Here is a 14762-nt window from a genome sequence, read left to right on the forward strand (position 1 = left end):
GTTATTTTTTTCACCCATTTATTTAGTTTGAACTTTGGAATTGACCTGTTACACATTCTTGACCTCTAGGTTTGATATTATAGTTTTTCTTCAAACTTCTATTTGACTAGTAGATCACAGTAAAGACACCCCATAAGTAAGAATAATAAAAGCATAGAAAAAGGAGAAAGTGCGTAATTCGAGACAGAAAAATATTAGGACATCCCGATGCATTAAGCTCCCACTATTCGCGGGGGTCCGGGAAGGGTCGGATCGCAATGGTCTATTATGCACAGTATTACCCTATATTTCTGCAAAAGGCTGTTTCCACGACTTAAACCCGTACCTCCTGATCACATGGCAGCAACTTTAGCAGTTACGTCAAGACTCCCCTTCTAGACAGAAAAATATTGATGCTAAAAATTGTTTTGTGCATTTTCAAGTATAAGCAACTACAAGTCCATATTTGCAAATACAACTAAGCATTGACAGCTACTCCAGTATTGCAACTTGTCTACGTACTAAAGGACATTAAATTACATGGTTAGCAAAGAGACAGAATGGCATCCTCATGAATTAAATCTTATGATTTTTATCACATAGACTTTAAGTATTATAGCCGCTCTCAAAATAATAACCGAATAAATATATATTTTTTATATAATTTTTGTATATATATATATTACACTTTTTCGTCTAAATTTCCTGGGTTGATGTTGAAGTTAGAATCGACCAAGGTAAACCAAAAATCAAAAGTTATTAACTCGTGAAGGGCTAGAATGAGATAAAATCATGCATTCCTACTATAAACCTGCATATGATTTAGTATATGAAACAATATCAGCTTCATGTTTTCATTGCACTTGTCAGTGTTGAAAGTAGGGTAATTTGTGACAACAGTGAAAAACATAAAAGCAAAAATAAAAAATAAAAAAAGGCATTGACATCAAACTCAAAATTGTAGAAGACTGCTAAAACTAGAGCAACCCCTCGTGTATGAAGACAATGGAACCAAGAAAAGCAAATGAGATTATAAGGCTTCCTTGATGTTAAAGGTTCTTGATATGTCCCTAGCATAGTCGTATTGATTTAGTTCCACGAGCATCTTCTTCAACCGACGAGCAAATTTAGATGTATCTATCTCTCCACTGCTTGATGAATGCTTTTTCTCGAGCACTCTGCCAAGTTTTAGCAAGTAATCCACCAACGGTCGTAACTTTGGACTGCACACGGATTAAAGAACATCATCAGTAAGATCGAAAGAATAAACAGTTTCACAAGAAACCACGTAAATCAGATATTTACAAAACAAACTGATCATGGAAGGAGCTGACGAGTTTTTGCCAGTTCCTAGATTCCATCTCTTCTACATGAAGATCTCTTCAAGATGTTACCCCTCTTTTTTTTCCTTTCCTGTGTTCTTGCACACACCTCGTACTATTTCCCCGTACATCTACACTGGTACAAACACAAGTACCGAGTAACTTTGTCCTCCAAGGCTTAGGTAGTAAGGTAAAATCACTCAATCTTCTAATTGGGCTAGGATTTGAGCCTTGCTCTTCCCACAAATTTTTCATCCCAACTTCATTGACTGCTAGGCCACACACGTGGTTGCAATATAATCCCTCCCTCTTATTTACGAAAAAAAGAAAAAGAAACATCACCTCATATGTGTAAACCACATCTCCACCAAACAAATGGATGAGGCAAAGATAAACATTCTCCCACCAACCAGCTGAAAAATCATTACAATGACTACATTCTACCCCCCGTCAACACCAACTAGATGAAGGGAGAAAACAGACGAATGAAATTTTATCTCTTCTTCTCTTCTTTCTCCCCCAAAAATCTACAATGAGCCACCTTCCCTCTTTTCTCTTCGGCTACCATTCATTTATGACTTTTGGAAGATCGGCGAATGACATGGCAACGGCGACAAAGACCATGACAGCCAGAAGATTTACTTTGGCATTTGCCAACAACCCTCTGAACAAGTACACACAAATGACCAAATATAAGTTTACCATAAGTTAAATTTTTTTGACAAGGTAAGTTATAACTTATAAGATATAGCTTAACCTTGAATAAGCTCAAATATTTGATCTTCTCTCTCACTTGCCTAAGCTCTCTGCCCTTTAAACCTCACCACAGAGCATATGTCATAATGATCACTCCAGTTACTTCATATTTAAGTTCCTGGAGCTTTAGTACTTAGCTTTGACCATGAACTACCCTCCCTTTCTTTTGATAAGCCACTGGACTACTCTCTTCTTTTACTTATTTTCTATAAGCAAAAGTATAAACAATAAAGGGGACGATTATAAATTTTCTACTTACTAACAGGATATGATGGCTCCTACATGTTAATGGGCATTGATTCTTTTGTTGGGGTGACAAGTCATTCTAACTCGGTTTATCAAAAGTTGACAAGTGACAGTTAAATAAGAAAAGGATATTTTAATGATCACTTTTGACATATTTGTCAGTCTTTTGAAAAGTAGATTTTTCTTATATGAGTTCTCTGTGGTGCCAAGACAAATTAAATTTGTAGTGAAAGATGATTCTGATCAAAATATGAATCTATACAAACAGCATCGTGAGGAAGGTGACAGTGATTAAGGTAGTATTGGGGAACTCTTCAATTTCATTGTACTACTTACAAGTACAAGCATGTCTTCACCCCATCTGAACTTAGCATTAATCTTGTCATGATCTGAAAAGTCCCAAACAGAGCCTTGGTTTTTGTGTCTACCAGAGAGTTTAGAGAACCTAACACATATCAGAAAGGCTTAGGTTCAACTCTGCCCAGACTCTAGAGTCAAGCACTGCTTTACTTATTAAAACCAAGGAAACTTAAGCTTCAGCTATTCAAGTTCAGACAGCAAGTTAGCCATGCACTTCAAAAGTTATTTCTGGTTGTTATATTCCTTGAAACAAATTAGTTGCACCAACATCAGAGGAAAAAATTTCCGTCATTAGATAAAATTTATTTTCTTACCTATCAAAAAAATAAAAAGAAAAAATTGGATTCCAAAAGCAGAGTTAAGAGTTCCAGTAAGTCTATTAAGGAAAGGGAATGTTTTTTGAAGGGCATGGCCGGACAAATAACGGAAGTCATTTTACTTTCCTCCATATGACGCAAGCCTGTTACTCCCCAAAATTCCACCAACCGAAAGTACTTGCCCACAGCTGTGATAGAAGTTAAGCTTCATGGAAAGGATGCTCGTTTTTTCATTAAAGCATGTCTGTAACTATAATTATAATAAATAACAGCAAAGCAAAAACATAGATGAGTTGGTCCTTTACCCTTTCGCTTCTTGAATATATCTTTTCCCCTCTGCTTTTTACCTTCTCTATTTCCCCCATTTGGGAAGGCAATATCTTACATGTTTAGTATTTGCATACTAAAGAAGAATAATGGAATTACATACACGCTTTGGGAGGTCAAAGCACCAAAGAATATGTCTCTTTCTGGAGTATTGTATAAGTGGTGATGCCTTACCCATCAAACGAAGAATTCTTCTCTAGTTTGTAACCACACGCTCCTAGCCAATCGTCCATATGCCAGACAAGAAACTAGTCCCAAGAGAGTTAGACTACTTCACGCCATTTTCTATTTCCTTTAAATCTTTCTTCTACTCATATCACACCCCAACAAATATATGGAAAGTTAGCATTGTTAAGTAATGAAGCTAAGAATAACAATCTCAAGGCAAGTAGAGATCTGAAGATGGAATTTCTGATGAAGACGAGAGAGAACATGGAATACCAACTAATAGCCTACTCAAATTAACAGTACCTGCAATCCCCTGTGACTTTGGGTCCAGCCCAGACACCGCGTACTGATGCGACAACTCTTTCAGTTCTTGTTACAGCATCATGAATGTTTGACTGAATGCTTCGAAGATGAGGAAGAATCTTTCCACTGAAGAGTTGATCAAGAACCAGCTCCTCCAGGACAGGCATGGCAAAAATCTCATGAAACAAGCATATGTTCCTCATCAAACGAATAGACATGCCAAACCTATAAGCAGCAACTCGTGCTGCATCAGGTACAGCCCTCATTAAGAGGGTGTCCCACGTTGGTACCTGCAAAAGAAGTTCAGAAGATACAAATGAGCAATCCAGTTTAAACAAAACCGGCATGCAAAAATGTGTAGGAGCATTTACCTATAGTACTAACTAAAGAACATTAAAGAAGTGTTGAATCTATTGGAGCCTCTCATCCTTTTTCACATCATAAACCTACAACTTCACTACCAACAAAATAACGATGAGGGCCAATCTTACTCCATTCCTCCCCACTTTACTATTCCTAGTCTTTGCATTTTTCTAGAAAAACTTGTTCCCAATAGTTATTTCACTTGGATGTGTAGAAACCATACTTAAAAATAATGTGTTGAAAATTATGCACGCAATTTTGGCCTCTGGTGATAAGAACGCACCTTCAAATTAGCCACAGCATCAGCTAGACGATCACGAAGCACAGCAACCAGATTGCTGAGGGCTGAGCCAGAAAAGGGGCCATACCTCAACACCAGTTTCATGGCAGAGACAGCACATTCTGTTTCACTAGTACTAAGCATATCCCAGCAATTTGCTAATTGGTTATGTAGAATAGGTACTGCAAGTTTCTCCACCAACTGAGGAATAAGATTGGCATCAGCATCATCGGTGCTTATTTCGCTTTCACCTTCTGGAAGTCCATAATTGAATAGCAAAGAGTGCCTGGAATGAAAAAAATTATAGTTTGTAAGAGAATTAAATCTCAAGGAATTAGCAATATGAACACATGAGAGATGAAATGAAGCATTTATGTCTTGCTTCCGTAAGATTGCTTCGCATGGTGCCAAATACTTCACCAAATTCAAACCAATTTATATTGCAAAAAGCATCTGGAATTTCTATATTTCACTTGGCATTATCATTATTAGCAAGTATAAATCTTTTGCCCTCTGTGACTACAATATAAAGCCACAAAGCTCCTATCCTCAAAAAGGAAGGACCGGGCTTGGAAAGGAAAGGGTTGAGGTCATAATCCTTGAGAATAATTGATTAAAATTAGTTGAGTGCACATACCAGTTCATATCCATAAAATCTGCATTTTCATGTAGAGGATCCCACTTCAGAAGCTCCAGTCTCACATAGGGTGAAAAAATAGCAGGTATACTAAGTGACATATATGCATCGCGGTAGCTTGACGCATAATCTTTCTTCCATCTGTCAAACTTTTCAACAACCAGAGACAGTTGAGAGTATTCTTCATGTGCATCACCAAAAATCTGCTCGGCAACCTGAAGCAATTGATCACGGTTTGACTCGTATGCCGTACTCTCGGAGTCACTTTCATCAGTAGTAGATTCTCCTTCTATTTTATGATAGGAGCTGTCACGTTCTATAGCTGACATTCTCTTAACATCATTTCTCACTCTCCTAAGTTTCCGAGCCTCTGCCCTTCTAGTCGTATCCATCCGTTTCTGCAGATTCACATCTCTACCAAATTCATCTAGCTCTGCAGGTAAATCTCCTCCTTTCCTCATGGATGCTGTTGCAGCTTGAGCAGCAGCCGTGGCAGCTTCTATTGTTGCCGCATTGCTCCCACCTTTACTTAGAACTTGTCTTGCAGCATTTACAGCAGCTTCGAGTTCCCTCATTTCATCATCATTATCAGCAGCTCTTCTTTCTAAGGTAGCTTCTGCTCGTTCTTCATGAAGTTTCTGCATCTGGTCTTCAAGTTCCTCGATGTAAGGAGCTTTATCCTGTAAGGATTTAAAATACCCAACAGTTAGCACACAGGATTTAGTTTTCCGGGACAACTCAAACAAACACTTCCTGCAAAAGCTCAAAAATTGGGTGTGCAGACTCAACTTCTCAAAATATTAAACAAACCGGCCCTCGGTATTTTACCCTATAATCCTACCAAATAGTCCAACTTCAGACAGCCTAAAAGTCCACTAATTTTTCACCTAAACATAGTACGATATTGTATTAGTGGCCGCTAAACAGAGAATCAGAGAAACAGTAATAAGAAACTTAGTTGATCACGAAAAGAATTAAAAAAAACCCTTATCAAAAATGAATTAATTTTTCAAAGGCGAAAAACATAACCAAGCATTGGCACTTTAGTGGAAACAAGGAACAAACAAAGAAAAAAAATATCTTGCATGCAAGGGGGGGAAGAACTGCAACTAAGTGACGGAGTAAAACAAGTCAATTTTCAGATAGCGATGCATAGATGCAGTTTCAAGTTTTTATTCAAATTCAGTGACTTTCTTATGGATATTCATCCATGACACTTCCTTCCAATATAAATTGACGGCCACATTTATTATTTATAGTAAAGCCTCTTCAAGAGGGAGTTTATGGACCGAAGACACATGCTTTATGCCATGGCTGCACTTCTTGGAAGAGCTGCTTTAGCAAGGCAAAGCACCTAAGCTGCACTACACTGCTATGTCTAACACTGAATAATTAAATGGATCTTAAAAAAGCATCAGACTCTGCAAGAACCACCTAACGGAATAATTTCCGGAAAGCATCCAGAGAAAGTATCCAGTGCCTGATAATTGACCATCCTGATAAATTCCCATTAACTGACAATATCTACAACTACAAGTGGTACTTATCACACTTCTAGGTCATCTTTTCTAAATTTAATTGCCTAAAACCAAATAAATGAAAGACTGCCATGCTCGTATTGAGAGTACTGCCACAGTAGCCCCAGAATATAAATGGAAATACATAATATGCCGCTCATAAATTAGAAAACCCATACCTGTAAAAGCGTACATATAACAGAAACAAAGTCGCGAAGTTTTTGCATAAACATGTACTTCTCACCAGCAGCAGACAAAGAATTTTCCAGCGTAGTGACATTTGACAATGAGGCAGATAAATTTTCTTCAGTCTTGTTCAATGATGCCACAGTTCGGCCATGAGACTCCTGACAAGGAAGATAAATGATAATAGTGTTAGCTATGTATACATTATACTTTTTAGAATGCAAAACATGCTGTTAAGTTCGGCCATGTGCACTCTGTATTTTCCATGAGCAATATTTTTAATAGTTCTACAGCTCTCATGGCAACACAAAAAGATGGTCAATACTGCAGCATCAATTGGAATAGGGAACAGAGATATTGTAAATGCAATTTTGACCACATGTGCATCCCTCCTTTCAAAAACTGCGTATGTAGAAACAGTAGCTTTCAGTTTACATTCCTAAGTTAGTGCACAGGGGATCGGCGTGGCACCATATCTCCATGAACATAATGCAGAACCTCAATGGTTCTTTGTAAAATTTAACATAAACAGTTTCAAAGTTTTAAAAATCATGAAAACCCCACTGAAATAAATGTAAACCGACAGGCTCATGATCCAAATCACAGTCTAACTTAGCCAGGACAGAGGAAAGACGCCAAACAAAATACAGTTTATAAGAGTGCACAGAAAATGAACAACATCACACCACAAAAGCTAATTTCAGGAGCATAGCAATCTAGCATTGCGTAATACCATGAAACCAATGCTTGCATGATTTATCAACAGAAGATAATTTCAGGAGAATACCAATCTAGCATTGTATAATACCATGAAACCAATGCTTGCATGATTATCAACAGAATGTCAGGAAAGAGAAAAAAATGATGTAGCAAAAACCATCTTCCCGCCCTCAAGAGATCATAATAAAAAAGTTTACCAACTTCATTTATCAAATGTCTCTAACTAATGCTAATCCATGGAATTGGTATTCAGAACACATAAGAGAGTGCAATTTTTCATTCTTGTTTATTGTTTATTCTTCCCATATGTGAAGTTCTCAAGCATAGTCGATTCCAAGCTAGGATAAAGGAAGAGGGTCGCATAAAATAGCCAATTATGATAAGTCCTCCGAATATTGAAACTAGAACAGAATGTTACAAAAGGAGTGATGCAGCCAACCCAACTAGCTTGGGGTCGAGGTACAGTCAATTGATTGCTTGCAGTGATCATTACAACAACAACAACTCACCTCAATCCCAAACAATTTGAGTTGTCCATATCAATCTTCGCAGACCATGTTATTCCATTTAAACTCATTGCATGCCAAAATATGCAATTACAAATTAGAAATACTGTATAATTTTCTGAACGTATAAATCTCTGAAAGACTAAACCACTCCTAGAAAGCATGGGACCTACAGTAGAAGTACTAGCGTCTAAAACATATGCTCAACTAATATGCATCGTCTATGTACGGGCTGCTAGGTTGATCACTGAAAATAAAAGTAACAGGAAATGCACTTACAAACACTTACTTTCAATCTTCCCATACTCTCATACAGAGCATTTTTAGCAACCTCAGCCTGCTTTGAAATTGACAAGGCATCCAAACTAGGCAAGCCTCCAACTACTCCTCCTCCAATTGTAGGACCACCAACAGAGACACCAATACTCTGTACTGAGGAATAATATACACTACTGGCTCCTGCAGCTGAAGTTCCAAGATTCACCTTCTGAACTGCAGCTGCTGCACTGCTTACACCACTACTCATAACCCCTCTACTAGACCCACCATCATCCAATCTTTTTCCTAACCCTTTCCTCACCTGCTCTTCTTCCCACATTTTGTCCTCCTCATCATCCTCATTATCATTAGTATCAAAATCCTCAAACACACCTTTTCTCCCACTATCAGTTTTCTCCCCGAAGAAGCCAATTCTCCTCTGGAACTCCGGTTCCTCATCGCTCAACCCCTCCGCTTCCCCATGATTACCCCCTTCATCCAATGCTATATAGTCCCGGGCTGCAGGCCGGGCTTCCCTTAGCCTCTCCCTCTTCGCCCTTATTGCCTCTATAGTTTTTGCATCATATTGATCAACACCTACGTCATTATCCTCTTCACTTTCTTGGCCTTTTTCCTCAGCTTCAGCTCTTTGAGTACTACTCACAGTAACTGGTTTCACAAGGCCTTTCAAGACAATCACTGGCTCAACGGGCCCGGGCTTAGGCCCGGAAGGGCGAGAGCTCGCTAGGGTTCTGGTGTTCTTCTGGAGCTCAAGGAGAGCTTCTTTTGTATAAGTACCAGCTTGGGGTTGTACATTGGAGGTAACTGAAGGTTTTTTAGGGGCAATTCGGTCTTTTCCAGAAGTAAGCTTGTGCGCAGAAGATGATGATGAAGAGGAGGGTTTGGGGATTCGTGAGGGTCTGGAGGAGGGCGTAATGAAGGGACTTTCGCCGGAATCTTCTTCGTCGTCGGCGAAACTAAGTAGGGTTTTCTTTTTGGGCTTAGTGGCGGTGGTGGTGGGGGCGGGAGTTTTAGGTTTAGTGGCAGTGCCATTGGTCGCTGTTTTAGTGGTGGGGGTTTCCTCTTCGTCACCGTCGTATCCGCCACGGCGGCGGAAGTTTCGAGCTTTTGCGGACATGGGTTGGTGCCGGAGACTGTTTTCACGGTGGAGAGAAGAACCTCGAACGAACAAATAATATGAACGTCGAATTAAAAATTTAAAATCATATGTACAAATATATTCTGTATAGGGATATTTGCGCTTCTAATCTCTTGAATATTACAGTAACTAATTCTGATTTTTGTTGGTGAGATATTTGATTATTACAATGACACTATTGAATTATCCATATGTTAGTTTAGATTTATATTTTTATTTACTTTATGTTATCAGATAATATAAATTTGAATATAGTTTAAATATAACATATTTCTACACAAATGGATCAAAAATATGTATTTTTAAGGCGTAATGACTTTCTGATCAATTAAATTTGTAGGATTTTTAAAAGTTGATCCATGAACTTGCATTATGTGCAAATCACGCTGCAAAGGTGCGTGGATAGTATTTCATTAAAAAAATATGAGAATCAAAATAAAATATAAATAAGACCTGGAAAAAAAAAACTTTTCCCTTTCTCCTTCTCTTTTCCCCTCCCTCCCACCTCTCTCGTCTTCCCTACCAAACTCCCACCTCCCATTTCCTCCTCCCCCTTCTATTCTACCATATTAATGAAGTCAAGCATTTTAATTTTTTTCTTCACCTTTTCTTTTTCTTGTATATGCTCCTTCTAATTTTAACAAAGAGAATAAAATTGTCAACAATCAAGAGACGTTCGCACGTGGTCAACAATCAAAAGTGTTTTAATTGCGCAAGCCGCGTCCTCTCTAGTTGTAGAGTTCCCGATTTCAAGCGGTCTAACTAGTGGTTTGATTGCTCCAAATGCACCGATAAGTTCCTTATTCTCGTCACAAAGTGACAGGTTGAGAATTGCCGTAACGCTGTTTTCCTGAAGCTGGGGATCGGAGGACGTTTGATTGCTCCGGCTCGAACTATTTTGATACGATTTTCCGGTTGTTCTTAGCGAGGGGTCTAATCTCCGTTGCCGCTTGCTTTTGCTCGTCAATTAAATTCCTTTGAATAGTGAAATCTTGGGAGATTTGTGCTTCTGAATAATCGGATAGAAGGCTGTTTATTATGTTACTCTAATTCTTATTTATTAGTTGGCTAATATTTTGTCTTATGTGTTTGTTATGATTACTTGTTTATAACAGTCAAGACTTTAAAACCATTTAAAGTTTTACCACATATAGAATACGAGGTTAGAAGAGAACTTCCAAAATCAGTAATTAGTCTAATTCATTTTCATTATGATTTTCAGAAGCCCGCAACCTTATAAAATATGATGTTATCTTTGGCTAGCTTTGTCGCAAAGTTTAAATTGTTATTAAAAAAGAATTATTTTCCTGGTGTGAGTAAAGACTTGAAACTGATTTTGCCTTCATAAGCTTAAGGCTAGGAACGTCTTTGTATTTGGAGTAGAAACCATTTTTTAGGTAAATGACAAAGTTTTCCTTCAAACATTTTTATGAATCTATCAAAGATCAGCTATTATTATACATTTTGCGTGAGTCGTTTTCTTCAGGTACCATTTTAATAAAAATAAATCTTAAATTTAATTGACCTAAGTTTGGCCGGTTAACCGTAATTAATGGATCATATAGGGTGCGTTAATAACCTTCCCTATAGGATTAATTAGAACCCTTACCCATAATCTTAAGGTTAAATAGACTATATAAACAGAGTTAATTTTGGCATTATTTAGATAAAAAATGGTGTCCTAATTCACCTTAAAATAATTAGGTGGTGACTCTCTTAAAATTAATTGAACATCAAATTTGCCAATATGCTATACTCTAGTTTGACCCGTGTTAAAATAGGGTATAACAGCTTGGCGACTCTGCTGGGGAATTTAGGTTTTAAACCATAACAAACTTAGGTTAATAAAAATGGCTTTTGTATTTTGTGAATGTTTTTTTTTCTTTGTTGCCTTATTTGAAAATGTGCTACTTCTTGTAAAATGTAATTACTATCTTTTATAAACTGTCATTCCGTTTTCACTTCCTTCACTTTTGAAAAATTCACACTGAGCACACACCTAGCGAGGTTTGCGGCCGTACACTTTTCAAAATACATTTTAAGGGAAAGTTCGTGGGTAAGTCGATCAGCGGTGCAATCGACAGTCATGACTTTCCACTCTCAAGTTATCCGCTTGGGAGAAGACCAGTCTAGAAAACTCACTCTTAGCCGACCTAGGATAGAGCTAAACCAAAACCCTTTTAGGGACATGCATCACGCAACCTTAGGAGGCTTAATACCCTAGGTGTATTAAGTCCATTAGTTAGCCTTATCCAAATGTCCAAGCAGGTTTATAACCCCGAGTGACACCTATTCATCCTGTATGTGCGTTATTTGAAAGATAAACACACCGATTATGTGGACCACTTACTCCTAAATGGGAAAACGGGTAGGATTAATCTTTTCTGTGATGCAAAAAATCATGAATCAAGTTGTATACCCAAAGATCGGCATGGTGTTGGACATCCCTCCCAAACTAAAGGCATGGTGGAGAAACTTAGGAGAGAACGCACAATCCGAAGTGCGAAAGAAGTTGGGTCACCTACCGTTACTTATGGAAGTCACAGCGTGTAGGGAAATTATTGAGGCATCAGTCACCTTTTGGGATGAAGATAGGGTTGTATTCAGATTTGGGGAAAATGAGATAACTCCATTGTTAGAAGAAATTGGAGGCTTCATAGAGAATGTGAGTTTGTTATGGAAAGGCAGACATTTTTGGCAACGCGCTGGCATGATTATTCCAAAAAAATTCCGCGATAAAAGAGTTCCTTGAAAAGTTTGGTTTTGAGAAAGAAATTGGGCTAGAGCATAAAGAATCCAAGATACCCCTTGACTATTTGTTCGACATCTTTGGTTGTTCAGATGCTTTTCTACGACATCGAGAGGTGTTCTCCTCACACGCTTCTCGGAGTGAAAAGAGGGTATTTGCTTTTTCGGTTTGTTTCCTTGGGCTCCTAGTATTTCCTCGAAGAGCAAAACAGGAGATTCACACCTGACTTATTATGGCTACTGATGCATTGTTTAATGGCATTAATGGAAAGCCATACACCATAGTGCCGATGGTTGTTACAGATATATACCGAGCTTTGGGCCTTTGCAGGAAGGGATTTAAACATTTTGAGGGGTGTAATTTGTTGCTGCAGTTGTGGTTTATGGGGCATCTCCAAAAGACCAATGGAAGTCAAGAGCTTTACAAGCAAAATGGTGCCAATCATATCACTTCATACACGATCCCAGTGGTTGCGTTCAAGCGTCCAAATAGTGTTAAAGGATGGGGCAAGTTACCTAGCAAGCTGAATGATACCATGATTCAATGGATGTTTTCTTGGTATCCTTTTGAGAACTTTGTAATCCGTGGAAAAATGTTATCTTACTTGGTTCTCATCAGGTTTCGAGGACTTCAACCATATGCGTCATTATGAGTTATGAGACAAGCCGGAAGAACGCAAGTCATAGCAGTTGATAACATGGATCATTATCGAATTGATTATGATAATGATAAGATTCCTTTTGCGAAGGAAATTCTCAGGATGTGGAGAAACAAGAGAGCTATGGTCAAGGATACAATTGCACCAGATAGGTACCAGGCTGGATGTGATACTTTTTACTTAGAATGGTTACGTGCCAACCTTGAAGGTTCTGTCACAAGAGGGATTAATATGGGAGGCCGAATCAAAGATAAGGGAGCTGAAGCTAAAATCAAGTACTGTTGGCTGAAAAGAAGGCCGTCCTAGTCTGAAGCAAAGCACAAGGAGCAGCATGAGAAGGACAACAAAGAGATTGAAATGTTGAGACAACGTGAGGAAATGCAGAAGCAACAAATAGAAATGTGGAAACAACAAGCTGTGGAAATGGAGCAAGGACTCAAAAATTTGGATGGAGACCTCAAGGAGCATTCATAGAATGCTATTGCCAAGGACTGGACGAAGGAGGAAAGTTAGCCATGGTTTACCTTGTGAAGAATCGCCAGAAAATCGATGAGGCAATAAGAGCAACGAAGAGGTTAAGGGGCGATGAAGAACCACCCACAATCAATTAGATTAGAACTATGTTGTAATCTTTATTTCAATTAAGGCTATGCCATTGTAATCGTATTAGACTAAGGCTATGTTGGTATTTATCTTTTCATTTATGTACTAAAACTCAAATCATCAATGAAGTTTGTTTTGGGGTATCTAATTAAGGAGCAATGGAATGATATATAATGGTGTGTTTATCTCTCAAATTTTCGCTAGGCCTACCTCTGGCACAAAGAGGTCCCGTGCATACTAGGACACGCTTATCAATGCTTGACTTATTTGTATTATTTATTACGTGATTTGTTTGTTATGTGATATACCTGCTTTAAACTTTAATCACCACTTACTAACATTGTGTTTTATTTCTTTTTTAAAGGTTTTCTATTTTATTACTCCCCAAGGTTGATTTGTGTCGACTGCGAACTGGCTGAACACCCATACTTTACGAGATCCAAGGCACGAGTAGCTACCCACATGACTGGTTCAAACACATCTAATCAGACAGGCTTAGGACTTGTCACCGTTCAACGAGACGAACCCGAGGCTTCGGAAGGAAGGGAGGTTACCCTTCGTGATGAGCACATCGCCTAGTTGTCGCAACACGTGGCTAACCTGCAAGGTGAAATTAAGCGGCTTCGGAACCTCACCAATCTTTGCATCAGCCTCAACACACCACTTCCCGAAGAAAGGACAAAGGCACCTGTCCCACCACCTTTCCCATCTTTTGACTCACCTATCCCTGAACACCTTCCACCAAATACTCCACCTCACAACACCAAGCCAACATCCACTAACGCACATGCTAACCCCCAACAAGCCAACCCATCGACTTTTACCACATCATATGTTTCCCAACCACCACCAGCCCAAAGCACCCTGCTCACCCAAAACCACCATGTAACCCAACATATACTGATGGCACACGTCGTTATTCCTAACATGCAGCATGTGCCACCGGTATATGTAGCGGAAGCACAACCTTTTACTACCTCTATGCCTCACCAACTTCACTCCGAAGTGTATCAGTATCCAGAAACAGAAAAAGAAGTAAGGGCCAAAGCCGACGAGTATGTGGCGAAGGAGATCCGTGAGTTGAAGGAAGCATTCAAAAGTCTGAAAATCGTTAGGAGTATGAAAGGTTTGGAGTATGAGGATCTATGTGTTCATCCCGATGTCGATTTACCAGCGGGATATAAAGTACCAAAATTTGACATGTTTGATGGAAAAGGAAACCCACGAGCTTATTTGAGGTCGTATTGTGCTAAGTTAGTTGGAGTGTGAAAGGATGAAGCTATCACGATGAAACTTTTTATAAGGAGTCTTACAGGGGAAGCCCTTGATTGGTACACAAGTCAAGACC

At 38.7% G+C, this 14762-nt stretch overlaps 1 protein-coding gene across 1 annotated transcript; it reads right to left on the bottom strand.

The window, feature by feature from the left end:
- Positions 760–9559, bottom strand: LOC109235274 (transcriptional repressor ILP1). Its single transcript, XM_019401326.1, has 6 exons — positions 8277–9559; positions 6755–6922; positions 5059–5738; positions 4425–4707; positions 3779–4068; positions 760–1202 (listed from the first exon to the last, which is right to left on the bottom strand). Exons 1-6 carry the CDS (start codon positions 9381–9383, stop codon positions 1010–1012), a joined length of 2721 nt encoding a protein of 906 aa, XP_019256871.1. The 5' UTR covers positions 9384–9559; the 3' UTR covers positions 760–1009.

This window comes from Nicotiana attenuata, chromosome 12 (assembly GCF_001879085.1).
Source record: "Nicotiana attenuata strain UT chromosome 12, NIATTr2, whole genome shotgun sequence".
Classification (NCBI taxonomy): Eukaryota; Viridiplantae; Streptophyta; class Magnoliopsida; order Solanales; family Solanaceae; genus Nicotiana; species Nicotiana attenuata.